Below are 25,745 nucleotides of genomic sequence, written 5' to 3'. Positions count from 1 at the left end.
CTAAGTCCTTAGGAAGGAAGAAGGGGGTATGTGAGCTTGGGGGAGGCAACCAGCAGTCTACCTGGTTTTCTGGGACCTTTCCCTGCCCTAAAACTTTTCAGGTTTTTCCTACTACTAGTGAGCACTGAGGAGGTCAGGGGAGGTGCAGAAACATTTTCCTTGATTGCTGGTTCTATCAGAGGGTGGATTTGCTCAGTGCCTCCTTCCCCTGGACTGTTTCAGTCCTTTTTGAGCTCCAGCCCCTGGGTTTATAGAACCGGCAGGGCATGGCTTAGGGTCACTGCCAGGGCCAGCTGGAGGAAGAGGCTGGCTCAGGTGGCTTGATTTCATCCCAGGCCCACGTCACAGCCTGCTGACCCTGCACATTTCACCCCCTCCCCACCACTGTCTTCACTCTACACTGAGGGGGTTAGACTCCCTTCTCTCGCACTGCACCTGGCATGGACCAAACAGCTCTCCGAAAGTGTGTGGTTTCATCTCAAAACAGTTGTGCTTTTTTATGACTCGTTTCCAAGTAGGACTGCATGGTAATTGTTCGCCTTCCAACCCCTGTGGGGTTTTTTGTTTTGTTTTTGAGATCTTATTTTTAAGCCATCTCTAATACCCAAGACGGGGCTCGGCTCAAACTCGCAGCCGCAAGATCAAGAGTCTCCTTCTCCACCGACTAAGCCAGCCAGGCGCCCCCATCGACCCCCACCCCCGTGATTATTTAACACGACCTCTTACGTCTTCCTCTTGGTGACATGACAGGAAATGCCTGTGTGTAAAACTCAGCTGTCTTCTGTCGTGCAGCAAGCCTGTGGGAGCGCCAGCAGGCCAGGCTCTGAAAGGGAGAATGAAGTTGGGGGTGCCTGGCCCCCACCCTGTAGATGCGGGCTCGGAGAGGTGTGCAAAACCAAGCCACAGCTTCATGCGGGCCGTCAGTGACACGGCTGCTGGTGTGGGACCGACAGGTAGAATCAGATAAGCCATCACTGGTGGCTTTGGTGCGGCACGAACAGTGCAGAACTTCCAGGAGTTCTAGAGGAATGAGTGCTGTGCTTTGTACCATCTGGGGAAGCTGCGAGCCAAAAGCACGTGTAACAAAGGTGGTAGGTGGTGGTGAGCCCCGCGGGCGCCTGGGCACCCATGTGCCCAGTTAGTACATTCTGCTGGGTTTGCTCCTGCTCCATGCTGACAAGGGTGGGGAGGAAGCAGGCAACCACATGCATTGTGACAACCCCCGGAGAGTGGTGTGGTGAAGTCAGCTGCACGTGTGTAACCTTTATCCGCCACTAGAAGTTCACCCACACGGGCACAGATGCCACATGGCAGAGACAGTGCATGGTGCACGGCCATGCGGTGGGAGACCACAGAGCCTCTGACAACAGAGGTGGGGGCACGTGTACAGTAGGTGAGTCAGGGAAGGGGGGTGTTCAGTGAGAGCAGCGAGGGTCCAGCAGTGTGCAGAGTGTGGGACCGTCCTTCTCTCTTGAAAGGGTTCTCTATCCCTCTTTGGACTCACCTGTGTGTCTCTGGAAGGCCACACAAGATCTGGGTGACTGGCTGGCTCTGGGCAGGGAAGCAAGGCCTGGGATTCCAGATGGAAGGGAGACTTCACTGAATATGCTTGTACTCTTCAAAAGAATTTTTTTTTTAAATAAGAAAAAGAAAAGAAATGCTTTATTAGTTTACTAGGGTCACAGACTTCTTGGCTTAACACAACAGAAGTTCTCTCTGTTCTGGAAGCCCGAAGTCCAGAATCCAGCTGTTGGCTGGGCCACACTCCCTCCAGCAGGTCTGGGGGTGAATCCTTCCCCATCTCTTCCTCTTCAGGGGTTCCCTGGCTTGGGGCTACAAGACTCCTCCATCTGCCTCTGGCTTTACAGGGCCTTCTCCTTCCCCTTTACAGGGCCTTCTGCTCTCTCCGAGGACACTTGCAATTAGATTCAGGGCCCACCTCATTAATCCACGATGATCTTGTCTCAAGTTCTTTAACTTAATCACACCTGCAAAGACTTTTTTTTTCCAGATAAGATCACAACCATGGGATTGGGGGAGGGTCAGGATTTGGACTTATCTTTTTGGAGACCACCATTCAACCCACTACAATTGTGAGCCAGATTTCCAGGGAAAACACTTCCCTGTGTGTTGCTGTCAGTAGACCCATCTTAAGTATAATGTTGGAAAAAAAAAAGGATTAAAAAGTATATACCATCCAAACACTAACCAAAGAACGCATTCTGAATTTTATATACTCTCCATATGTTCATCTCTTCTAAAAGATGTACTTTAATTTAAAAATGCCTAAGATTAGGAAAGAAGGGAGCCGTGTTTTAAGACAAGTGAAATGATGTGCAGAGGAATGGATGGAAAGTTCGCCGAGGGCGAATACCGGGCTATAGCGGCGTCTGATGCTGTGTCCCCAGCACTGCTGGTGCTCGGGGTGGGTGGAAGGAAGCACAGGTCGGTGGCCAGGGCCGTTGGAGGGCCTGTGGCTGGGGGGCCTGTCAGGAGGCAGTCACCGTAGCGCAGGAAGGCAATCCTGAGGCCCGGACTGGTTTGGTGGTAGACGTGGGACCCAGCTGCAGAGCTGGCAGGGAAGAGCCGCAGGTGAGTGGGCGAGGAGAGTAAGGAGCCCCAGAAGGGAGGATGCTTCCATTCTGCCAAGCAGTGGTGAGGCCGGGCAGGACTGGGGGTGAAGGCTGGGAGGGGAGGAGGCTGGAGAGCCCCCAGCAGAGAAGCTGGGAAGAAGGGAAGCCTATGGAGGGAGGACGGAACCATAGGGAGGCAGAAGAGAGACACAGAGGAGCACTCAGAGCACAGGGAGGACAGCAGGGTCGGGGAATCCTGGGCCCCTGTGGAGAGGTGAGGTTGCAGATGGAAGACCCAAGGTCACACGCTTCTCAGAGACCCAGACACCCGTGCCAGGCCTCAGAGAGCAGACACTGAGAGGAGGAACGGGAAGGCAGGGTCCAGGTCAGGGACCGCTGAGTGCAGGTCGTCATCCTGAGCACCAGTTCTGTGCTAGCCCCTTCCACTTGTTTCTTATTTAATCCTGACGCCCACCAAAGCCCGTCCGCTAGACAGCAGCAGAGACAGGACTCAAAGCCGCATCTGTCTGGCTCTTGATCTTGCCTCCTTTTCAGGGGTGATGGGACCCTGTGCCTGTCTTAGGACACATGCATACACAGAGCACCTGCTTCAGAGCCCAACCTAGCCTGGAGGTGGTGGTGCACAGTGTCACTCAGGGACTGGAAGGGGGCCTGGGGGTCAGGTGTCAGGGCCAACTGAGGGCCGCACACCCTGACAGCCCCTCCCCCGACCCCACTCTCCATCCCCCATTCAGCTCTTCTTCTTCCTTTTCCTACCTCAAGCCTGGGATTCTGGGTCTGGTGTTCTTCCTTCAGAGACCTGACCTACACTTTGAGTTGTGCCCTCTGCCCCAGCCTTCTGCCTCAGGCTGCGCGGTGGCTCTGTGGGAAGGGGTGGATTGCACTGCTTTGGCCTCTGGCTCCCTCTGAGTTCTCTGCGTCCTGCAGAAGCAGAGATGAGCTGTCCTCGAGCTGCGCCTGAGCCCCTCTCTTCATGGCTTCCAGGCAGCAGCTGCCAGGCTCCTGTGGGGAGCAGACTTGCTTCCGGGGCCTGGGTGCCTTGCATCACCGTCCCTGAGGGACCCGGGGGGCAGCTCTTATTTCTCGTGCACAAATGTCTTGAGTCTTTCCGTTTACCACCCCGCTCCCCCCAGAACCACCCCCAAAACAAATAGATGCGTGGATCTGTGTCGGTCTCCACCTCTGGAGTCTTCCCGGATGCACAGCCACCACCGTGTCAGCAAGTCCAGTCAGCTCACAACCCAAGGTACAGGCTCCCGCCTCTGCTCACTCACCCTCTCCTGCCACTGCCTGGGCCAGGCACCCACTCACCCATGGTTACTGTGGTGGCCTGATCTGCCTTCCACCGTGGTGCCCTCAGGCCACTCTCCACCAGCAGCTGTGGGCCACAGTGCCCTGCCCCATGGCTGCCTCCAGGTCACCCTGGCCATGAGGCCTGGGCGATCTGACCTCAGGCCCACATTCCTGCTGCTCACAGGCCCAGCCCTCTGCCTGAGGGCGCTTCCAGAGCCACCTGTGACTCTCGCCCCTCTCCTTCTGGTCTTGGCTCACCTTCCAGACCTCCTGATCAGCAAACCCGCTTCCCAGACCTCTCTTCTTTCCTGTTCTAGTGTCACTGTTGCCCCATCTCGAGAATGCAAGAAAGGCCAGGATTTTTTCTCTTTCGTCCCCTGAACGCAGCCTTTCATAGCACAGACCCCTTGGTACAGCACAACTGCGTGGGTGAACCAAGTTTCCCGAGTTTTCCTGACATGTTAGATCTTGAGGAGCTCTTTAAATGTTTCTTCTGCGTTTAATTAAAAAATGAAAAGATTTTAGATGCTGAAATATTCTGAGGAGAGGGGATGGCAGATGGAGAGGAAGAAGACAAGAGTCACACTCCTCTGTTTAAGGAGAATCTGAATGTATCCTGAATATCTGAGGTGCTCCTGTGTGAGGCCACACCCCAAGCACGGACCAGCACCCACACACAACCTTCTGCCTTCTTATCCCAGAGCCCCCCATGACCCACCCTGCATCCCCCATGTCCCACATTGCCATCTTAGCACAGGTCTCTGACACAGGTTGTCTTTTGTTTGTAACTCTGAAGTAAAAGCCATGTGAAAATAGAAGAATGTTTAAAACCATTCAGAATGATACAGAAGGTCTACTCCCCTGAACCCTAATTCCTTTCATCCAAGGCAGTCCTTAGTAATAGCCTTGTATCCTTTTAGGGAAGAAACACATGCATAACACCAACATAAATATTTATTTATCCTTTAAAAATGGATATGAACCCAAAAAATGGGTATGAGCGGAATCATGGGAGGCATATTATTAATGTAACAGTCCATGCAGATGACCTTGTTGTTTCCAGTGACAGCCTAATGTTGCATTGTACCGTGGTATGTGTCCCCAACCCCACAACGACAGACACTGGTTTCTCTCTGGGTTGTTCGGGCAATCTTATAGTCCAGAGCCCTGTATGTCTTGGCACATGTTGCAATAATGCCTGTAGAACACATACCTGGCAGTGCCTTGCAGGTTAGAGGGACCTGGGCACTGAGAACTTTGACTGACATTGCCAGATGGACCTCCGAATGGCTATACTCATGCGTGCGTTTTACGGTATGTTTTCCTCCCAACTTTTTATTACAAAAAAATGTTAAATCTGCAGGAAAGTCCAACTAGTCATTTAACGAATACTCAAATATCCTTCATCCAGATTCTCCCATTATTACATTGCCCCCTGTGCCCGTGTGCTAGGGCTGACATAAAGTACCACGCACTGGGTGGCTGGAAGTCCCAGGTCAAGGTGCGGGCAGGGTTGGATTCTTCTGGGTCCTTTCTCCCTCGGTTTGCAGATGGCCCCTTCTCACGGGGTCCTCACATGGTGGGTGGCCCATGCCTCTCTCTGGGTCCTAATCTCTGCTTATAAGGACATGAGCCCTATTGGATTAGGACCCACACATGTGACCTCATTTTACCTTAATTACCTCATCTAAGACTGTCTCCAACTACTGCTACATTCTGAGGTCCTGCGGGTTAGGATTTCAACATGTGAATTGGGGGAGTAGGGACATGATTTGGCCCATAACACCACATTTGCTTCTCCTTATATGTTTTGGGTAATAGGTGTATTATATAATAGTTGATACTGTGTTTATTACTTCTAATGTATTACACGATTTGTCAAACAGTTACTTCATGTAATTGTAATGCATGTCTTGTAATTTTTTTCTGTAAACCAGTTGCAAGGGAGCTGCAGTCGTTCTGGTACTTGAGCATGTGTCTCCTCAGAAGGAGGATGTTCTCCTCGGGTTGTGTTGATCTCATACTGATGGGGACAGAGTCCCTTGAGGCAGAAGCACAAATGTGTGTGACGTGGGTCTGGTCCTAACTGGGGGCTTTCCCTCCAGAGGGTTTTGTCCAGGCGCAGTCTGCTCTGTGTCTCCTTCCCGACACCCTGGGGAGACGTGCGTATTTGTGGGGTGGTGGCCCCTGCCTCTCAGAAATATCTGGGTGGGCAGAACCTCTTGGCCCCACTTCCAGGTCCTTCGATGTGGTTGGTATGTTGGCTCTATGATGAATCAACAGAGTCAAAGCGCTCCTTACAGCTCCTCCTGTTTTTTGGTTGCTCAAAATGACTCTCTGAGAACACCACGACCTGTTTTGTTTCTGTGAACAAACAGCTCTTGCTTTGCAAACTGCAGGAGGCTTTTGTTCATTTAGGGTCGATCGATCTGAGCACCACCGGGGTCTCCCTCCCTGTCTCCTCCTCCTCCTGCACCCTCATGGGCAGCTTGGGGTTCTGCCAGAAGTCAGTTCTCGCCTCCTGCCCATAGGAAGGAGACGTCCTCTGTGGGTTTGCATCCGTGCGTCCCTTCCTTGGTACTTGTGTGAGGGGCCAGCTTTCGTGGGTAGACTTGTGGAGACAGTCTGCTGGGGTCGTGTCTATGCACCCGAGGTGAAGGTGTGCGTCTCGGCAGCCCTCAGCCATTTGAGAACAACTGCCCCTACTGGTTGTTCTGTAGTGGGGTGCACCCCTGCTTGGTGCCGGGGCTAAGCCGGCATATTCTCCAGCCCCAGAAACCCACCTTCTACATGATTCAGAGCCATTTGTCTAAAACAAACTAACAGCCGTGTCTTTGATTCTGTCTACCACTCTCTCCCAGCTTTCCCTTCCCTACACGGTTCATTCCACACTCCTTAGCTTGGCATTCAAGACCCTCCGTCATGTGGCTCCTGCTCGGTTTGTCTGCCATGTTATGTCCCTGTCCCTGTGAGCTCGTAGTGTGTGCTCTGTCCCCTCCCCCCGGGGCCGCCTCTCCTGGCCAGTGTCCTTCCAGGCAGCCAGGGGTGGTCCTCCTTCCCTTGTGCCCTCACCCCGCCTCAGACATACCTGTCCTCTGGCACTTGCCTCACTAGATGGTTACGCGCCTGCCCTCCTGCCAGACACCTGCCTTTGTGTCCTCAGTGCCCGGCTTGGAGTGGGCACCCAGTGACTGTTTGGGCGGGCAGGTGGGGGGCTGAATGGATCTGTCACTGGGTGTGGAGCATATCCTGAAGCTGGAAGTAGCTGCCTTCCACTTTGTGGTCTCCAGGCCCTCTCCGAGAGAACCTCGTGACGGAGGAGAAGACAGCTCTCCACATCCTGTGAGGCATCGTTCTTCCTCAGTGTCCAGTTCTGACAAGGCTGTGCTGGTCTCCCGCAGCACAGGGCCTCTGTGACCTTCACGGCTTAGTGTCTATTGTCACATGTCAAAAGAGCAAGGACCTTGACTTAGAGTGTCAACCCCGAGTGTGCTGGTAACCCTCCTTGTATGCATTTTGCTTTGTTGTCGCTGTGGCAAGCCGCTGAATGTGTGTGTTTTCTTCCAGTCAAGCGCTTCAGAGAACCAAAGCACGAGAGACGGCCGTGGAGGATATGGTGCGTATGAACATATGAACACCTTCCTAGAATGCCATTGACTCTTTGGGGTTTGCAGGGGAAGGGGGGTGGGCAATGGGAGCGATTCTGCATCACATAAAGTGTTGGAATCCCTTAGTTGGATTAATCATCTCAGGAACTATGTCTAATACAAAAGACTTCTAGAAGTTCCTCTAAGTAACATCAGGCTCTGTCTTTATTCTGTCATCACACAGCTGCCCACTTTTAGGAAACAGAGGTTGGGACAGATAGGTCAGTGTATGCAGCGAGCTCCTTTAATTCTGTCTCTGTGTTGTTAGGTCGTGAGAAATCCTGGGGTTCTGTAGTCTGTATGTGTAAGCAGAGCATTCTCTGAATCTGGAGACAGTCAGATACACCATGGAAATGCTCCTTTCCCCAAAACTCATCTCTCCTGGTCGACCCTAGGATGACCCCTGGTAGCAATTTGTCCTTCATTAAAGGGTGGTAGAACTTCGGATACTGCCTTCAAAGACAGAACTCCAGAAAAAAGGGCACAGCCAGCTCTTCAGGACAACGTGACGTCCACTAGAAGCAGACTTTCTTGGGCTGCCTTAGGGTTGCAGCTGTGCTAACAGAACGGTCATTTTGCCCTGCAGAGAAGACTCCAGATAAATCAGTGTGTTAAAGGGCCTTTACAGCATTTGGAGCATATGCTTGATTGATCTTCAGTGCCTTACTTGTGAATGTTGATCAGTCTTGTTTTTATTTTCCCCCATTGGTTTCTCTCAAATCTGGGTATCTAGCTTAGGCCAGGGGACCTAGGGAGGGTCTGGAATTGGGGCAGTCTGTGGGGCACACATTGCCTTTTGGGGACTTCTGCTTTGCCAGTATTTTAGGAAATTATTTTCAAACTTCAGTCATAGGGTTGATCTGGATAATCTCTAAGGTCTGTTCAGTCCGAAGGGGCCGTTAAGGCCCCTTCAATGGCCCAGCCCAGCCCTCGGTGCCTAGCCCAGGAGGCCAGGAGACTTGGCCCCAGTCTAGAGGTTCCTCGGCCACAGACGGCCGTGGTCTCCAGGTGTTTGTGGCAGAGGAGAAACCAAAGGCCCCGTCTTGACCGGTGGGTGTCCCCAGAACACCCTTGTTTTCTTCTCTTTTGAAACTCCGGCCATCTAGCCCAAGGGTTGGCAGACTACGGCCCACTGTCTATTTTCCTAATGAAGTGTTACGGGAATGGCGGGCTCTGCGGCCGCTTTCACATGGGGTGGCAGGAGGACCAGCAGCCGACCTCTTCAAGAGAGTGTTTAAAGACTCTCCGACCTTTTACAGAGGGAGGTTGCCCACCCCACGTAGCGCAGTGCATACACCACAGCAGCCGGAATCTCTGGGGCTTCAGCTGTGGGGCTGGACCTGCGTGTCCTGCTGGTCTTGCGCAGACGGACTTAAGCTCGGAGCGACGTCGAGAGGGACCTCTTTAAAACAGAGGTGCCCTGGACCTCATCAAAAGCCAGGATCCAGCATTTCATTTTGAAGTGACAAAAAGTGAAAAAGTAAACACACCTATTTTAAATATGTGTTTAACGTATTTAAGTATGTGTTCTAAATCTGCAGCCTCTTAGGGAGCTCAGATGCGGTTTTATTGAAGGTTTTGAAAGGTCACTGAGACACCAAGCCTGAGTTCGTGCCAACGCCTCAGAAAGAGGCACCTAGTAAAGGGAAGGTTGGGAGCACCCTGGTGGCTTTCTTCCTGTTTCAGACTTCTCATTTTCCACAAATTGGGTATAACCCTCCTGTCAGGATGGTAACAAGTGCTGATCCTATTTTGTACAGGTTTTTAGACACTTCTAAACAAGCCATAGGAATGCTGTTCATCCACTTTGCAAATGTGTACCTAGCAGATCTCACTGAAGAGGACCCTTGCTCACTGTAAGTGGCCCGTATCCGAGGACAGATGTCACCCACCTGTCCACTGAACATGCAGACTGGCCTTGCTTCCAGCCACTAGTCATGTTCCCTCTAGCTTGGGTAGGGGGCAGCCCCCACTTTGTGCTTTGTGCTCACCTGAGAGAATCCCTGTCTGTGCTGCCTGTGGGTTCACACACACAGCTGTCAGCCGGCTGTGAGGGCTCTGTGTTGACTCCCTGCTTATCCGAGTTCTGGCCCTTGGCGTTCTAGTAATCCTTATGTCTCCCGGTAGGGAGTGGCCCCTAGTGGGGCATCATAGTGCCCTGAAGGAGTATCCCTGCTAGAATAAGACCCATGGGGGGGCTTCTCTGTGGTGCCAGCCGCTTGGGGTCAAAGCCACTGTGGATCATCATTGACCTCTTGGACCTGAACACCATGGGTGGTTCTGGCTCATAATGGTGCCTCTCTTAGCCGAGGGAGTGGGAAAAGAGACTCCCCTACCCTATCCTAGCTCCATCTCCTTCCTTCCTGGCTCAGACTTGTTGCTCCCATCATGCTGTGCTGGAGGCCTTCTACCCAACCAGCTGTCTCCTGCCTCCGTGCCTTTGCTCACGCTGCTGTCCTGCCCCGCCTTTGAGAGACCAGGGCGGAGAGCTGGGGAGTCCCTTGCCAAGAGGCTTCGTGTATGTTTAAGATCATTTGGACTGGAAGATTCTTTTCAAGCCTCCTTTTTTGGTGACTGCAGATTTAGTTCAGGGCGAGATTTCAGCAGGAAGCTATGACGTCTCCCTGCCTAGAGTCTCTCTGAGACCTGGATAGGCTATGATCTGTTTGGACGTGTGGGTGCATTCTCAAAGTAGGTGACTGGAAAGGTAATCCTCCCTCAGGGGGATGGTTAGGAGATGGTTTTCCTTCCAGCCCCTGAGCCCCCAGCAGGCTGGAGTCATCCTCTGGTGAATGGTCTTGACGTTGCTGACCGGGATAGCCCACAAGGCAACGGCTGACACTGGAGGCACTAAGGTTACTCCTCGTGCAGTGTCGGCCGCGTGCCTCTCCCCTGCAGCACCTCCACTGGCTGTCTGCAAAATGAAGACGATACGGCTGTAAGAAGGACATTGGCAAACTGAATCACAGCCAGGAGGGAGAAGGGGCTGTTGACAGCTCTCAAGTGCTCCGCCTGGAGGAGGAAGGGCCCAAGGTGGAGCTTGGTATGGTGAAGGCACTTGACTAAGAAGCCAGACCGAGCCCCACTTTGCTCCCCTGGCCTGTGTCCCACCAGATCCCCAGGATTCCTGGGCAGGTTTCAGGACTTGTTGAGTATAAGCACCACTGGTGTCCATAGGGTCGCTGCTCAGTGAGGGAGTTAACAGTTCATTTGGAGGGTGTTGTAAGTTAGGAAAGGTGTGAGAGCCCAGCAGCAGGCAGTGTTTGGGCAGTGGAAGGCGCCCAGGCCCTTGGATCTGTTTCAGGTCCTGCCATTCTGGCTCTGCCCTGTGACTTTTCACAAGTTGGGGACAGGCTCGGCTGGGCAGGCCTTGAGGCATCTTGGGAAGCTGCAGACTGGAAGGGAAGCCAGCTTCAGCTACGGGAGACCAGAAACATACAGCGGGGACGAGCTGCCCCTGTGGGTGCAGGGGTCCCGTGGACTGGGCACTCTGCTCCTTGCTCCGTCCAAATACTTTGGGAGGAAGTTCAGCTTTTGTGACATCCAGGGTTCTGGGACTCTGAGGGGCCAGGATTCAAACCACACATTGGTCTAGCACCTACTACGTGGCAGGCATTGTTCACACGTACTGACTCTTTCGATCCCGATAACAGCCCTACAGTTTAGATACTTCGGTTATCCTCGTTTTACAGCCTGAGGAACTGAGGCACAGAGAGAGCACGGAACTTAAATTCACACGGACGAGTAGTGATGGAGCTGGGATCTGAAGCCAGCCTGTCCCCCAGCCTCATATGTGTTGGGTACACTGTAGGGAGCATTCCGTCTTTTGTCACAGGGCCTGGCGCCCAGTAGGTGTAAATGTTTGGGGAGGGAATGAATGAACCAACACATGTCTGTCACGAGTTCTTGTGACTTTCAGGGCGAGCCTCAGATGTGAGAACCATTTGAAACCAGTTAGATGTAAGCATCTGAGAGCAGTTTAGTCTGGGGCCAGCTCGGAGCCTGGAGAAGTCGCCTTGGACTCAGCTGCTCTGCCTTGGTCTCTGGTCTGAGAGTGACCCCTTGTGATGTTAACGAGGAAGGGCAGGCAGAGACACGCTGTCTGCCCTTCTGGTTTTCTGGCCACACTTGGGCCCCATGGTGAGCCCCCTTAGGAGTCAGCGTGTGCCCGGCCCCAGAGCCTCGGTCTCTAAGTGGGGGCTCAGAGTCTGCATGAAATATCTCCGGCCTTGGCAATGGGAAAGCACAGCAGTTGGTCTGTGACATCTGGAACTACTTGGAGAGCTTTCCAAGCCACTTGGCATCCCAGGGGCCTGTACCTGACCCAGTGGTTGCCTGTCTCCTGCTTTGTCTGGAGCACTGGCACCTGTGGTCAGGGTGCCTGGCAAGATCTGGGTACAGGGCCCTTGCGGAGGGCCTCTCCTTGGTGAGGGAGGAGGTGTGTGTCAGACACATGGAAACAGACAGTATAAGAACACAGGATCATGGTGGGAGAGCTCTTCTGACTCTACTCTCCTTCTGTCAGCCTGCCTTTTCCATGGGAATAAAGCTCTCTCTAGAAATACACTTGCTTCCGTGGCAGGCTCTGAAACATAGGGATGATAGAGGGGCCTGTGGCCTTGCCCTCTTTGGTCCAAAAAACCCCAGAAGCCACATCCTGAACCACGTGGAGCAGCAGCACTAGCTCGGGGTCGTGCATGTGACCAGCGTCAATGTGCAGATTTCTTTTAATGAATTAAGTTCTGTTTCCCTGTTGACGTCCTTGCTGTTTCTAGGCACCCTGTCCTGGGTCAAGTCTTTCCTGGTGGGAGTGTTAGGGGTCTTTCAAGTTTCTCTGTCCCTTATCCACTCCTCCCTCGAGTTCTTTGACCCCGATGAGTGTCGGATGCTATCATGGGGAGGCTTCCCTGGGGCTCCTGGAATTGAGCCCCGGAGACTCTCGCATTGGGCCCCCCCGGAACAGGCCAAAGTGCTGGGACTTCAGGCTTGAAGTTGGTCTTGGTAAGCACCCAGGGCTGGGCTCAGGGGCCTGGGTGGTGCTTCCTGATGGCGCCACTGTGTGCTGTCCTCCCAGGTACCTCATCAACTTCCTCCTGGACGCCACCGTGGGCATGCTGCTCATCTACGTGGGGGTGCGTGCTGTCAGCGTCCTGGTGGAGTGGCAGCAGTGGGAGTCCTTGCGATTTGGCGAATATGGTAAAGTGGCGTGGACACTGGATGGGGGTGTGGAGGGGGCCTTCGGGGGGGCAGGGGGGGGGCGCTCTCCTCCTCGCCCCAGTCAGCTCTCTAGGCCGGTGGATTGGAAGCTTCAGGAGCTGGTGGCTGTATCCTCTGGTCGGGGGGCTGGTTCTGGGGCCTGAACACCATCGCCCTGCTAGTGTCAGAGTGCCACACGTGAGGTGTGGAGGAGCACACTTCACTGCCACTCCGTGGCAGGAGCCAGGAGACCCTAGACAGGGGGAGGGGCCCAGCTCTGGCCTCTTCTGCTACGTGTCTTTGCCTGTCCTGTCATTGGGCCATCTCGCTACAGGGCTATCCATCCCCCACGCCATGGCCAAGTCACCTTATTGTCTCCTAACTGGAGGCTGGTCTCCCACCAGCATCAGGTGCGTGCTGTCACCAGGAACCCCAGGTCCATCTCACTCACAGGTGAGCCTTAAAACAGGTGACCTGTGGCTGCTGGCTCATCTTTGACTCCCTCCCTTCTCTCAAACCCCCAGGACAAGGGCCTGCTTAGGAAGCTGCCCTCATACTCTCTGAGCACAAATACATTGCCCAGGGAAGCGTGGCAGTAGCCTCCACGGGGCTGTGGTGAGATGCCTTCCTCAGGCCTTGCCACACCCTGGACATTCAGGCCCCGGAGTTAAGGGGCAAGGACAGGTCTCTCCCACCTTCATGCCTGGCCCCTGATATCTGGGAGCACGAACTCCTGGTCTCAGTGAGAACAGCATCTCAGCCACCTAGGGACACACAGGACAAGAAGGAAGGAATTCTGGATCTCCACTCACCTTTCCTGGTCACCCCTTCTGTGGACTTCCTGGCGCAGCTTCAGGGTCACTCACACTCCTAGATGACTGAAGCCTCATAAGGCACTAACGAGTGGAAGGGGAGCCAATCCGTGGAACCGACTATACGAGAGCCTTGGGTATTTCTAGAATTCTTAAGTAATTGTTTATCTCTATTGAGGGGAGATGAACTCAGGGGAGGGCTTTTCTTAGCCCTGTTACTTGATGCCTAATGAGTCACGGACTTAAGATAGCGTATGACACACGGCGTACACTCCTGTGGCTCGATGGAAGTCTTCTGAGAAGCCCCGAGTCATGATCCCTCCACTTGGAGGACACCTGTGGACCACAGCGTCATCCTCACTTACAGGCTAGGTACCGACGAGTTAAGTGACTCCTGAAGCCAGCGCACAGCTGGGGGCGGGCATGGTCTCATCTGCCACCGCCTCCAAGATCAGAGCTGCTCACTGCTTGCTGTTGAGATCTATCCTAGAAGGCTGCTCTCGACTCAGCTGTAGTGACCCACACTGCAGAGAGCCATCACAGCCAGTCACGTGCCACTCAGTGACCACCCCCACCCCTGCCGCCAACCCTGACTACCCAACAGAGGGAAAGCAGGTCCGGTCCTAGAGCACCACCCATTCCCACCCTCGTCTTCCCAGAGCCTTCAAACCAGGATGTCTCCAGATGACCATCCTGAGCCCTCCCTCCCCGGGCTGAGGGAGGACGGTGCACGTCCTCTCTTACCTGATTTCTCTTTCTACCTGTATTCTTGTGTCCTGTCACTGCTACAAGAAATTTCCACAAAACCAGTGGCTTCCGACAGCAGGTGTCTCACGTTACACCTGTGTAGGAAGGCATCCCACCTGGGTCGCCCTGGCTAAAGTCAAGGTGTGGGCCGGACTGCTTCCTTCTGGAGCCTCTAGAGGGGGCATCCATGTCCTGGCAGTCTGCCGCTCCTAAGAGGCTGGCCGCCCTCCCTGCTTGTGGCCCCGTCTCCCCTGAGGCAGCGGTAAGGCTCCTCTCCGATGGTATCCTGCTCTCCTTCCAGACCTCGTTCCAGTGCCCGTGTGAGTGCACGGGGCCCGCCAGATACTGCGGGATGCTGCCCCATCTTAGAAGCAGCTGGTTAGCAGCCGTACTTGCCCTGGGCAGCTTACCATAGTGCCAGGTCCCTGGGACTCAGGTGTGGATGTGTCTGTGGGGCCACATTTCACCTGCCACACCTGTTAACTGGCCCATCTTCTTGAGGCAATATTTCCATGTCGGCCCCATAGCTCTCTTCTCAGCTAAGTGAAGAAGAGGGCTTTGTTTTTTTAGGTGCTTCCTTTGTCTTTAGAGGAGAGGCTGAACTTGCCAACAAACACATGGGACTTGGGGAATGTCACACAGCCCTGAGGGGGGGGAGACAAAATCCAGGTGATAGGTATGCTTGTGGTTTGATGACCAGGTGGCATTTCCCACAGCAGAAGCTCTGCAGGCAGGTCTGTGTCCCATGGACCAGTGGTCTGTGGGCTTTGCTGGCTGGCCCTGTCCTTATGCTCCCTTCCTAAAGCCTTTGAGAGACAGACGGGCTCTGTCCATTTGTGCCCTATCCCTGCAATTTCTCCTGAGGAATTTGTTCAACAAACACAACACCCTCTACCTGAGATTGTCCAGGACATGTCAATAATGCCTGGTGTGTCTGTCCTTGAACAGTGAGACAGTGGGGAACGTCTGGGAGGCTCTCCAAGGAGCAAAGCAGACCAGCACACGTGCTCACTCCAGCGGGGGCTCCTGGTGGTCGGGACATGGAGGAGGAGGAGAGTGTGGGAACGCATTTACAGAGGACTTTCCCTTTTCTTACCATGTTTTTTAGCTGTCCTTTTAAAGCATGTAAATGAAGACGCAACCGTGGCCGAGCTATGGCGCTGACACTTAACAGTGTGGGGCAATGCGGGGTTCGGGGCGTCTGTCCCTCTCTGTCAGTCACTGCAAGCTTACGGGCACATGGAACAAGCACATTTTCTTTTGATATGAAGTGTGGCCCCTTAGTCTGCTGACTGGAAACGCGCTGGTCCCTGTTCAGAGATGTTTCCTACTAGTGCTTTCTGTTGGTCTCTGATCTTAATGACTTTTGACAATATTTTGATTTGTTACTTCTGAGAACTTTTCTCAGTAAGGTCACGCAGTTGACTGAAAGGATTCCAGCACTGCATTAAAAATCTAGCTGGAGGGATTGTGCTTCTGAAGTGGTTTTTTGGCTCAGATGTGTCTAATACCAGAAGTGAAAGTAGGGCGAGCTTAGCAGCAGCCCCGATGGCTCTCTGCATGCTTTCTGCACCCTTCTCCCGAGGTTTTCCAGAAAAGGGAATGGCCTGGTGTGGTGTCCATTACAGCTGTGCGAAGGCATTCATGTATGCTCCCCAGCGTCCCGTTGGCAGGCTCTGGCCGGGCTGGGCCTGCTCCGGCACCCGTGCCTGGACGGGGATGGCTGCAGAAACCTTCCATTGCATGGTGGAACCGGAGCCCTCTCTCTGGGGCAAGTTCTCGCCTCACAGCCTAGACAGGGGCCTTTGCCTCCCCTGAAGTGCTGCCCTCCACCCCTCTTCTGGTGAGTGGTGCTCAGGCAACCCCAGCAGAGCATCCAGAGCCAGCTCCAGCTGCCTCCCACCATCCCCTGGCTCTTCCCTAGGTCTCCCACTTTAGCATGTGTGGCTCCCTGGGGGCCCATCCCATGAGTTCTGCCTGTCCCCAAGGATATAGATCTGTCCCTGGGGCTGGTCCTCCACACTTCTTCTAGTCTTTTCTGAAACATTCTGGAGGCCCTCCAGTACCTGCGTGTGCCCCAGTGTGAACTGTTGCCTTTCTGCATTTCTCAAGTACCGTGATGGATGAGTCACAGATGGACCTTTGTCATGGCTCCACGCACAGCCCCTCCCTCCTGCTTGTCTGCCCCCACTTTCTTTCCCTGTCCCCAGTGCAGCTGTTTTGGGCTACCTCATGGAGACAGAATCAGGATTCCTCCAGTCCGAGTTCTGCTTTCAGGGCTGAGGGAAGCAGGAGCAGCAGGGGCGACTGGCTCGGGGCAGCAGACCAGCAAAGGGGAGGTTTGCTGCCTCCGTAGTCACAAACATCAGGCAGTCCACGGGTGGAGGAAAGGATGGATAGCACCACAGTCACTGGAAAAATCAACAACAGATAATAATAGCAGTCTTCCTTCCCACAGCTCTGCCCGTGGACAAAAAGAGCCAGCTCTCTGAGCCCTGACAGTGAGCACTTACTAACTTTAGTCTCCTTAATTACATCCTAGAATCTCTTAAAAGAAACCCCCACTCTGGTATCTCCAAATTAGGAATTCTGTGATTTTTGTCTAAAACACCTGCATGTGTCTGGTGAGGCTGAAGTGATTCCTGGTGCTTCGGGGGCTTGTGAAGTGGCTTTAGAGCCAGGGTCTGGGGTAGGCTGGGGGGCCCGAGGGCTCCTAGGAGCTGTGGGCATGGGGCGGGGACATGGGCTTGGGTCCTGGCATCCGGGCCCTGCGTGACTATGCACCTGCTGTCCCTGCAGGAGACCCTCTGCAGTGCGGAGCCTGGGTTGGGCAGTGTGCGCTTTACATCGTGATCATGATTTTTGAAAAGTCTGTCGTCTTCATCGTTCTCCTCATACTTCAGTGGAAAAAGGTTTGCTTCTTGTCCATCCTTTAGCAGCTCCTTGGGCTGCCAAGCAAGACAGTACTTGTTCTCCTACCACCCACACGCCCCAACCTTATTGGAAAACCAAATCTTTTCTTTCTTTTCCTTCTCCCCCACCCCCACCTCCACTAAGTCGGTCTGGCTTGCCTGTCGGGAGCAGGAACTTGGTTTTTCACTTAGCATCCATCTACTTGAATAGTGCAAGTGCCTGCCCTCGATTAAGCTTTGCGATAAAGGCGCACCTGGGTGGCTCAGTGGGTTAAAGCCTCTGCCTTTGGCTCAGGTCATGATCTCAGGGTCCTGGGTTCGAGCCCTGCATTGGGCTCTTTGCTCAGCAGGGAGCCTGCTTCCCTTCCTCTCTCTCTTCCTGCCTCTCTGCCTACCTGTGATCTCTCTCTGTCAAATAAATAAATAAAATCTTTAAAAAAAAAAAAAAAGCTTTGCGATACAGAAGGCCAGTGGGGACAAGTGTCCCTGCCCTCGGGCTGCTTCCTGGCTGAGACAATCTATAAACCTCACTACTGTAACTATCAGGAAGGTGTCTCTCCACCTGCACATGTCCTCCACACTTTTCTTGGCCAGTGGTTTAATCAAGACTCTGGGGGCTGCAGGAAACAGCTGCTCACAGGCTGTTCCCAGGGTTCCCTTGGCGCTGCCCTCTGGCCCTGGTGCTGGGCTCTGCACTGCCCAAGTCCCCCACTGCATGGAACTGGCTGAAGAGTCTTCGAGTAGCTCAGAACTTGGCCTTCCTTTGTTTTTGTTATTGTTGTCGTGTGTGGTGTTTTTTTTGTTTTTTTTTGTTTTTTTTTTTTAAGATTTTACTGATTTATTTGAGAGAGAGCAGGAATACAAGAGGGAGAGGGACAAGTAGGCTCCCTGCTGCCCTGAGATCATGACCTGAGCTGAAGTCTGACGCATAACTGACTAAGCTACCCAAGTGCCCCTCCTTTGGTTTTATTTATGTCTGAATTTTATTTTTCAAGAAAATAAACCAAGGCTTTTCAGAGCTTCTGTCCTTCAAGAGGTGGTTGGGGTGCAGGATTTCTGCTAGAAAATGGTCTGGTCCCTCACTGCTAGTGTCTGTAATCGGCATCCACCAACCTCATTCTCTCCAACACCCCGAAGCCCCACCACCCCTACCCTCCACGCTGCCTGGTGGGTGGGCCCTGCCCTGCATGGTGGTTGTAAGCCCATTATGTTTCCCAGGTCCATGCCACTAGGAAGGCGGCTAAAACCCTAAATGCTGCAGGTGTTCTCCCCTCCCGGGGATCTGCCCCTCGTCAGCATTCCCATCTGGGGACGGACCATGCAGCCCTGGCCGTGAGGCACTGTACCCATCAGGGTTCCAGGGGAGTGTCGTTTGAGCCAAGCCACCCTTCTCAGGGCCTCATGGATGATGTGTGCTGCTGCCCCGCTACCCCCAGGCCCCTTCTATGTGGTCTCCCCCTACCTCACGGAGTCTGCTTCTCTTTACAGGTGGCCCTGTTGAACCCCATTGAAAACCCAGACCTGAAACTGGCCATCGTCATGCTGATCGTCCCCTTCTTTGTCAATGTCAGTGCCATGTTGCATTTTATCCCCACATACTTCCTGCCCTCCAGTGTCCTGTTCTCAGTTCTGAGTCTGACAGAGAAAGCCCCTTACAGCCCCCAGGCCTCTCCCCACCCCAGACCTGGAAATGGCAGGATTGCTTCCTCAGCAGGCAGATCCCTCCTCTAGGCTCCCCGTGCAAGAGGAAGGGTCCTGAGAACTTTGTCTTGCCCTGCCTGCCGGGGACTTCCCACCGAGGAGGCCCTCTGCATGCACAGCGAGCAATTTGCAGATCGGGATGTTCGGAATCCAGGCCGCCTCATCCCTGGCCCCAGAGCTCCAAGAGAGACTCATAAGCATGCTGGCTAGAAAATGGAAGGAACAAGAAAGTCACGTGGGGCTGACAGTCGTGGCAGAGTGCGCGGGCCAGCCTCTCAGCTCACAGTAGGAGCCTGGAAACCTTTCCAGTGGCTAGTCCCCAGAGGTTACCAGCACTCAGGGTGAAGAGGACTAGGGTTTTCTTGCTGGTTCTCCGATAAGAAAGCAGAAGCAAAGGATGTGGAGGGTGGGAATCTCTTTGTAAGCTTGTGAGAGAGCTGGGGGACTGGAGGAGGCTTTTCTTCCCCTTGTTCTAGACCTCGTAATCAGGAGCAGGCAGGAAGGTTGGCAATGGGCATCTGCTGTACTTTGACAGATGCCTTATCCCAGAGTAAAATGCACATTTCCTCCCCACAGGCTTTGATGTTTTGGGTAGTGGACAATTTCCTCATGAGGAAGGGGAGGACGAAAGCTAAACTAGAAGAAAGGGGAGCCAACCAGGACTCGAGGAACGGGAGCAAGGTCCGCTATCGAAGGGCTGCGTCCCACGAAGAGTCAGAGTCTGAGGTAGGGCCATGCCCTCATGCCACACCCCATCCCAATGGGGTCTCTGGCCTCTGCTGCATCTGGTCTTCCTGGCCCTGGCCAGGAGGAGCAAGAAGAGGCTGACTGCTCCATCCAGCAGGGAGGGACCCATTCCTGCGTCCCCTGGCCTTCCCACGGCAGGGAGGTGGAGTGCCCAGTGGGGTGGCGGGAGCTCATCTCCGGCAGTCGGGACCTCCGCCAGTGGAGGAAGACAGGGAAGAGGGGGGCTGCCTTGTTCCAGGGAAGCTGGCAAGGACTCTCGTGGGCCTGATAGTTGACCTTCAGGCCTTAAGGTGTTTCAGTCCCTGCCTACCACTACAGACCAGCAGAAGTGTTGGCTAAGCCCACTAGAAACTTCTAAAACGTAGGGGTAGCTAGACCTTCCCGGGAACCTCCCCTGCCCTTATTGTCAGGTTTCCTAAGTTCAAAGGTTTGGACTTTCGGGGAGACTGGTGGTCATCAACAGAAGCATGGAGGCAGAGCAATGCTCCCGGGTGGCCTGCCCACTGCGTGCTGCGGGGCGAGGCCAGGGCCGTCTCCTGAGAGGCCTCATCAGCTTTCTCGGTGTGTGCAGCTCTGCAGTGAGGGTGGGGCGGCAGAAATGGCTGAGGTAATGTCTTCCCTGAGAGACCTTCAGACTGGATGAGGTGAAGGTGAGTGTCTGAATAGGTCCTTCTCACACGGTGTGATCCTTCTGACACTGAGGCGCTCACAAAGCCCTGTGAGGACCTTGGAATGGTCTGTTTGATTCCCCGGGGCCTCCTGGGGGGAGTTTGGAAAGCTGACTGGAGGAGCAGGACAGAGGGTAAGCCCATATCTTCTCTAGCTGTCCCCAGGATCTGGCACGGGGCCCATCCTGTCGTAATGAACGTTAGGTGAGTGGCAACACTGCAGGCAGAAGCAATCACTCAGGAGGGGTTGTGGTCACATGGGATGGCCTCTGGGTCATTGGAACCCCTCATGGCCAGAGCAGCGTGTGTCCTGTAGGGAAGGACAGAGTGACATGGAATGAGGTACAGGCAAAGGTCTGAGCCAGACAGGCAAAGTGCCTTGTGATGTGGCCATGCCTGGACAGGCAGCAGGAAGCCAGAGAGGTGTAACCAGGGACCCCCCAGGGAAGTGGTCCGGAGAAAGGTGACAATAGCTGTCCCTTCCCTGGGAGAGAAGGAGCTCATGGTGCACTGTCCCTGGGCTTCCCAGTGCTCAGAGGCTTGAGGAGTCTGCAAGCAGCATGGCAGGTGGGCAGGAAGGGTCTGTGTTGGCCCCGGGTGCCCTTGCCCCACGGCCAACTCCTTCCCAACACTCAGAAGAGCGCAGGGCTCCCGTTCGTCTGCACAGGTTGCAGAGTTGGTTCAAAGCAGCTGATCTGAACGTGGTCTGCCTTGTGTGTGTTCCATAGAGGTTCTCTTCTCCTCTGGAAAGGGACTTTTCAGTGTGCTTTTGCTGTCTGTGGGGTCCCTTCCAGGACCTGGGATGCCCTGTGTCCAGATTGGGCTTGTTTACCAGAATGACCTCAGGGTGGGGGTCCTTGCTGAGTTTGCTCCGACTGGGGTTCCGTCCCAGCTGGAGGTTGGCTGGAGAAGCTAGGGGTGGGCACGTCCACTCCGCGCTGGTTCAGGAGCCCATGACTACTCTAGGAGTAAGCGACATCTGGATGGTTCCACTGTGTAAAGGAGCCTCCCTGTCCCCCTCCCCTAAAGACACCTGAGACCCCAGGCCTTCTAGATGGGTGAGACCCCAGTGCCAGGGTACAGGGAGGGCAGAGGAAGAAGGCCCCGCCGGTGGTGACTCAGGTCGTGCCTGTCCCCCACCCCAGATCCTGATCTCTGCCGACGACGAGATGGAGGAGTCTGACGCGGAGGAGGACCTGCGCCGACTGACCCCCCTGAAGCCTGCGAAGAAGAAGAAGCACCGCTTCGGGCTGCCGGTCTGACGCGCTCCTGTGCTGGGGTCAGGCGTGGGGGCCCCCTCGGGTCAGCAGGTGGTCGCTGCGCAGTGTCCTTCCTTCCCTCCTCTCTGCCCCTCCTCTTCTACCTCCACTCCTCTCGCTGTCTCCGCCCGCTCCCAGACGGCTGGGACTTGCCAGAGGGAGGCCGGGCCAGCGCTGAGGGGCTCCAGGCAGCCGGAGGTCCCCACTCAGTTGCACTACAAACACTGACCAAATATGCAAGTGAGGCGTTCTGTGTGTCTGTCATTGTCCCGGACGGTGTTGCGAGGGACCCAGAAGCCCCGTCCTGTGTCTGGCTGGGTGGCACTGAGGAGGAAAACCGACGCGCACAGACTGGGTAGAGCCTTTCCCCAAGGCTCGGGGAGCGTGAGGATGTAACACATTTTGGGCTAAAAGTCACTCATTGACCAAGTTGAAACCGCAATGCTTTCTTACTCCAAATGGCTTTGTAACTACTGATTTCTAAAGCCGGTTTTATGAGCTGTCACAGTGTTAATGTTTTTTGAGTATGTGTTTATTTCCTATGGGACTAATGGGCAAAAACATAGATTTTTAAGTCTTCCGTATGCTGTTGACTTTTATATTTTTAAGTTATATTTTCATACTATTGTATTTAAAAACTCTTTTTAATCCCCCAAAGAAATGGGTTTGTCTGCCTTTCATGGGATGTGAACTAGTGGGAAGAAAAAGTTGGGAGTTTTTTTATTTGGGATATTTTTAGGTAATCTGAGAGGAGATGAGGCCAGTGGTCCCAGCAGGAAGGGAGAGGAGCCCTTGTCTGAAAGGGATGAACCCAGTGGGTCTGTAAAGGCCGCGGCTGAGTGGGAGGCAGCTGGTCTGAAGGCCTGTCCGGGGACAAGTGGGTCCAGCGCTTGGCTTTCTGCTGGCAATTTAGAGGTCTGAGTTAAACGTGACCACGAGAAAACCCTAGAGGTCTGTGTCCAGAGAACTGAAACCATAGGGGCCACCCCTGTGAGTTCCCTGCCTCTCTTCAGTCTCCACAGCTGAAGTTTAAAATTCAGTCTGAGTCTCCTTGCCTCCCAGTGCAAGGTGGAGCCTTTGGAACCAGCTGCTGGACCAGCCTCAGTAACCTCCTCTCAGGCTGCCCTATGTCTGTCGTCTTGGTGTTGTCCCCCTGTTGAGCACAACGGTCTGAGGAACGCCCGCCTGACCCAGTGATCTTGTTTCTCATGGCCTCAGAGCAGCAGGGCAGCTGGACAGGGGGTGGGTCGAGGTGTGGGAGCTCACTGTCCGCGTCCGCAGGCAGGCTAGATGCTTCGAGGCCCAGGTCCCCTCTCTGGGGAGTGGCCCTCACTCCTCAGCATGGCCACAGGCTTCCACAGCTCTGGAGGTGTGCTGACCACAGTGGTCCGGGTCGGCTTGAGCACTCGCCCTGCTGTGGGAGCAGCACGGTGGGACAGCCAGTGTTCCGTCATGGCCCTGAGGCAGCCACAGAAGCTGAGGAACGGAAAACTGCACCACTAAGGCGCAAGCTAGAAGGGAGGCAAGTACAGGGAGGCCACCTGGCCCAGAACCTTCCTTTTAGGCCTACGCACAAATGTGCTGCCCTTAAGTAGATTGGGTCTGAATTGTGGTGTGGGAGCCAGGCCACTATGCTCTGGGCCTGCCTTCCCCCCAGGAACCAGAGGCCTGAAAGGAACTGGGCCCTGTCGTGGCCCTGGGTGGCCACTCTGTGAATGTAGGTGTCTACAGCGGGAGACAAGGCTGCGTGTAAGACAAGAGGCCTTGACCGCTTTTGCCCTCACTTCGGCTCTTCACCCCCGCCCGCCCCCAGCCATAGTGGACTGTTCCTCCTGGAGAATCGGTGCTGGGGAAGGCCAGAACTGACATTGTGCCTGCTACGTGTCAGCCCCTCATGGCGTTGCTGGCTCTCCCTACTTTTCCCCCCTGTCTCATTTTGTATGAACAGCCTGTGCCTGCTGCTGTCCCCGTACCTTCCTGAGCTCCGAATCAGCAGTGCTTTCAGTCTTGAGCTCCAGGCACAGTGGTGGGGAAACCACAGTCTCTGGAAGGTGGAAAGTAGGCTTTGTATAGGCCTCAGACAATCTGCTCATCTCAAGGCCTGTCCCAGTGCCTGCAGGGCAGGGGTTTGGGGAGCAAAGTGGTGGCTAGTGAGGGCTGGTTTTCCCTTGAATCCTGAATTTCAGTAAGGGCTTTAGTCTCTGAGTCACTGTCGTAGAGCTGACCAGGGGATGGGTCTCTAATCATAGAGAGCCATGTGGTGTGTAGGACTGGACAGCGTGGCCTCGCCGGTTTAGCCGTCCCTTCCCTTCCGGCTGTGTGTGTGTGTGTGTGTGTGTGTATGCACAGGCACACGCATACACACACACAGAGTTTGTATTCCCTGGAGTGTTTCCTGTAATCACTGGGAATTTTTTCTTTGTTGCATTGTCGCAAGAGACCAGATGCAGAGGGCCATGGTCAGAACGTTCTCCTGAACTGTCCTCCTTCTCTGGGATGAGTCTCCTTACCACCTGCCCCGAGGTGCCTTACTCAGTACAGCTCTTTACCCAGCCACATGGCAAGTGTCACAGTGCTTGAGAAACCATGGGACACCAACCGGATATTGTGTGCTATCCATCTGATCAGTGCAGATGTGGACATTGGCCAAGGCCCCCCTGATGGAAGCTTGTAAATCAGGGTCATGAATGAGTTTCTTGTACCTAATGGAAATAACCTGGTGAGGTAGAAACTATCACGTCTGAATGGAAGGAATCGTTGTTGGCCTTCTTTCCTTTCGCTGTCAGTGGGAGGTTAGCAGTGGCAGGGGCGGGGGATGTTGGTGAGATCTTGGGTGGCAGTGGCTTCTTGGTCTGCTCAGAAGATCTTCAAGGTAGAGGCCTGTGGCCCATCAGTTAGCGCTCAGGCACACTGGTGGCCTCCTGCCTCAAGCTTTAACTAGTGCCCCTTCCTGGTAACTGCAAGTCCTAGGCGAATGTTGACCACTCATGCCTTTAAAGGGAAACCTAGAAGGGCTCAGATTCTAGGCAGTCTAGTCCTGTAGGCTGCAGCCCAGAGTCCCCATCGGAAGGCTGCCCAGGAGCCCACTCTGCCCTCCAGACAGCAACGTGCTGGTCTTTTTGCAGCCAGTCCAACATAGATGCTCTGGAACTTCTCATTGGCCAAAGCAGCCACCTTGTAGGGTTGGCTTTTAGAAGTTGCACACACTTCTGACCGGGAGAGGAGACCTCTCTGTTCTCCCCTGTGAAGTACTGGCAGCTCTGAAGGGCTTTGCTCTCTGGAAGGGACTTCCAGTCCGATGGCCGTCAGCACCTTGAGCTCCTGGCTGGGGGGGTGAGCTGTCTCATTTGGTCTCTCTTTCTCATGATGTTTATTAGAACTCAGAACTGTGTGAGCAAACCATGGCCTATTTCCACTGCCCTTCCGGTGGGGGTGTTTCAGCAGTGGTGTTAAGATTCACAGAAACACATTTTTGAAATGAAAGGGAAGACGATGTACTTACATTGTAAAATGGTTTACAATAAAGTTTCACATCTTAATACAGTTTTTTGTTTTTTTTTTTTTTTTAAAGAAACCATCACTTGTGGTTATTGGTTGTATGGTCTTTGGAGTTGAAACAGCTTAGTGGGGTCAAGAAAATTTCCCCAGTGAGTTAAAAGATTGTCCCCTGGGGTGTCCGGGTGGCTCAGTTGGTTAAGCCTCTGCCCTCAGCTCAGGTCATGATTTCGGGGTCTTGGGATTGGGATCAAGCCCTGCATTGGGCTCCCTGCTCAGCAGGGAGTCTCGTTCCCTACCCCTACCTCCCCCCACTCGTACTTTCTCTCTTCCAGTCTCAAATAAATAAGTAAAATAATCTTTAAAAAGAAGACAAGGACAACGACAACTCTCCCCAGGAAACCAAGTGTGAATGAACTACATCACATGGTGACAGACACAGGAGCCAGAATCTGCCAAAGGACAAAGCCAAACATACTCTTGCCTTTCCCACTTCCCCGCTAATGCCGGTAAAAGGAACTTTACCTCCCCCTGAGGAGCAAGTGGTGCTGGGCGATGAGCTGTGAGCAGTGAACAGCCCACATCCTTGTCCCTGGAGCTGCAGGGCTGGAAGGCAGGTGCCTCCCCATACAGAGCCCACTGTGGGGGCGGTGCCGAAGCCCTCCCGGGCCAGG

The 25,745-nt window shown here is 54.1% G+C and overlaps 1 protein-coding gene across 2 annotated transcripts in view; it reads left to right on the top strand.

Annotated features, from left to right (window-relative positions):
- STIMATE (STIM activating enhancer) overlaps positions 1-25,119 on the top strand; it is a 52,486-nt gene extending 27,367 nt beyond the window's left edge. The window contains exons 2-8 of one of the 2 annotated variants that reach the window (XM_059161148.1): positions 7,455-7,503; positions 9,295-9,390; positions 12,609-12,730; positions 17,089-17,201; positions 18,690-18,767; positions 19,479-19,628; positions 21,463-25,119. In XM_059161148.1, coding sequence (XP_059017131.1) covers positions 7,455-7,503; positions 9,295-9,390; positions 12,609-12,730; positions 17,089-17,201; positions 18,690-18,767; positions 19,479-19,628; positions 21,463-21,579 — 725 coding nt within the window. In that variant the 3' untranslated portion in view covers positions 21,580-25,119. The remainder of the gene's footprint in view (positions 1-7,454; positions 7,504-9,294; positions 9,391-12,608; positions 12,731-17,088; positions 17,202-18,689; positions 18,768-19,478; positions 19,629-21,462) is intronic. The other variant, XM_059161150.1, reaches the window with a different exon arrangement.
- Positions 25,120-25,745: the final 626 nt, after the last annotated feature.

Source organism: Mustela lutreola, chromosome 2 (genome assembly GCF_030435805.1).
Source record: "Mustela lutreola isolate mMusLut2 chromosome 2, mMusLut2.pri, whole genome shotgun sequence".
Taxonomy (NCBI): Eukaryota; Metazoa; Chordata; class Mammalia; order Carnivora; family Mustelidae; genus Mustela; species Mustela lutreola.
Note: the sequence above shows the minus strand (reverse complement) of the source record. Positions and strands in the feature narration are given on the sequence as shown.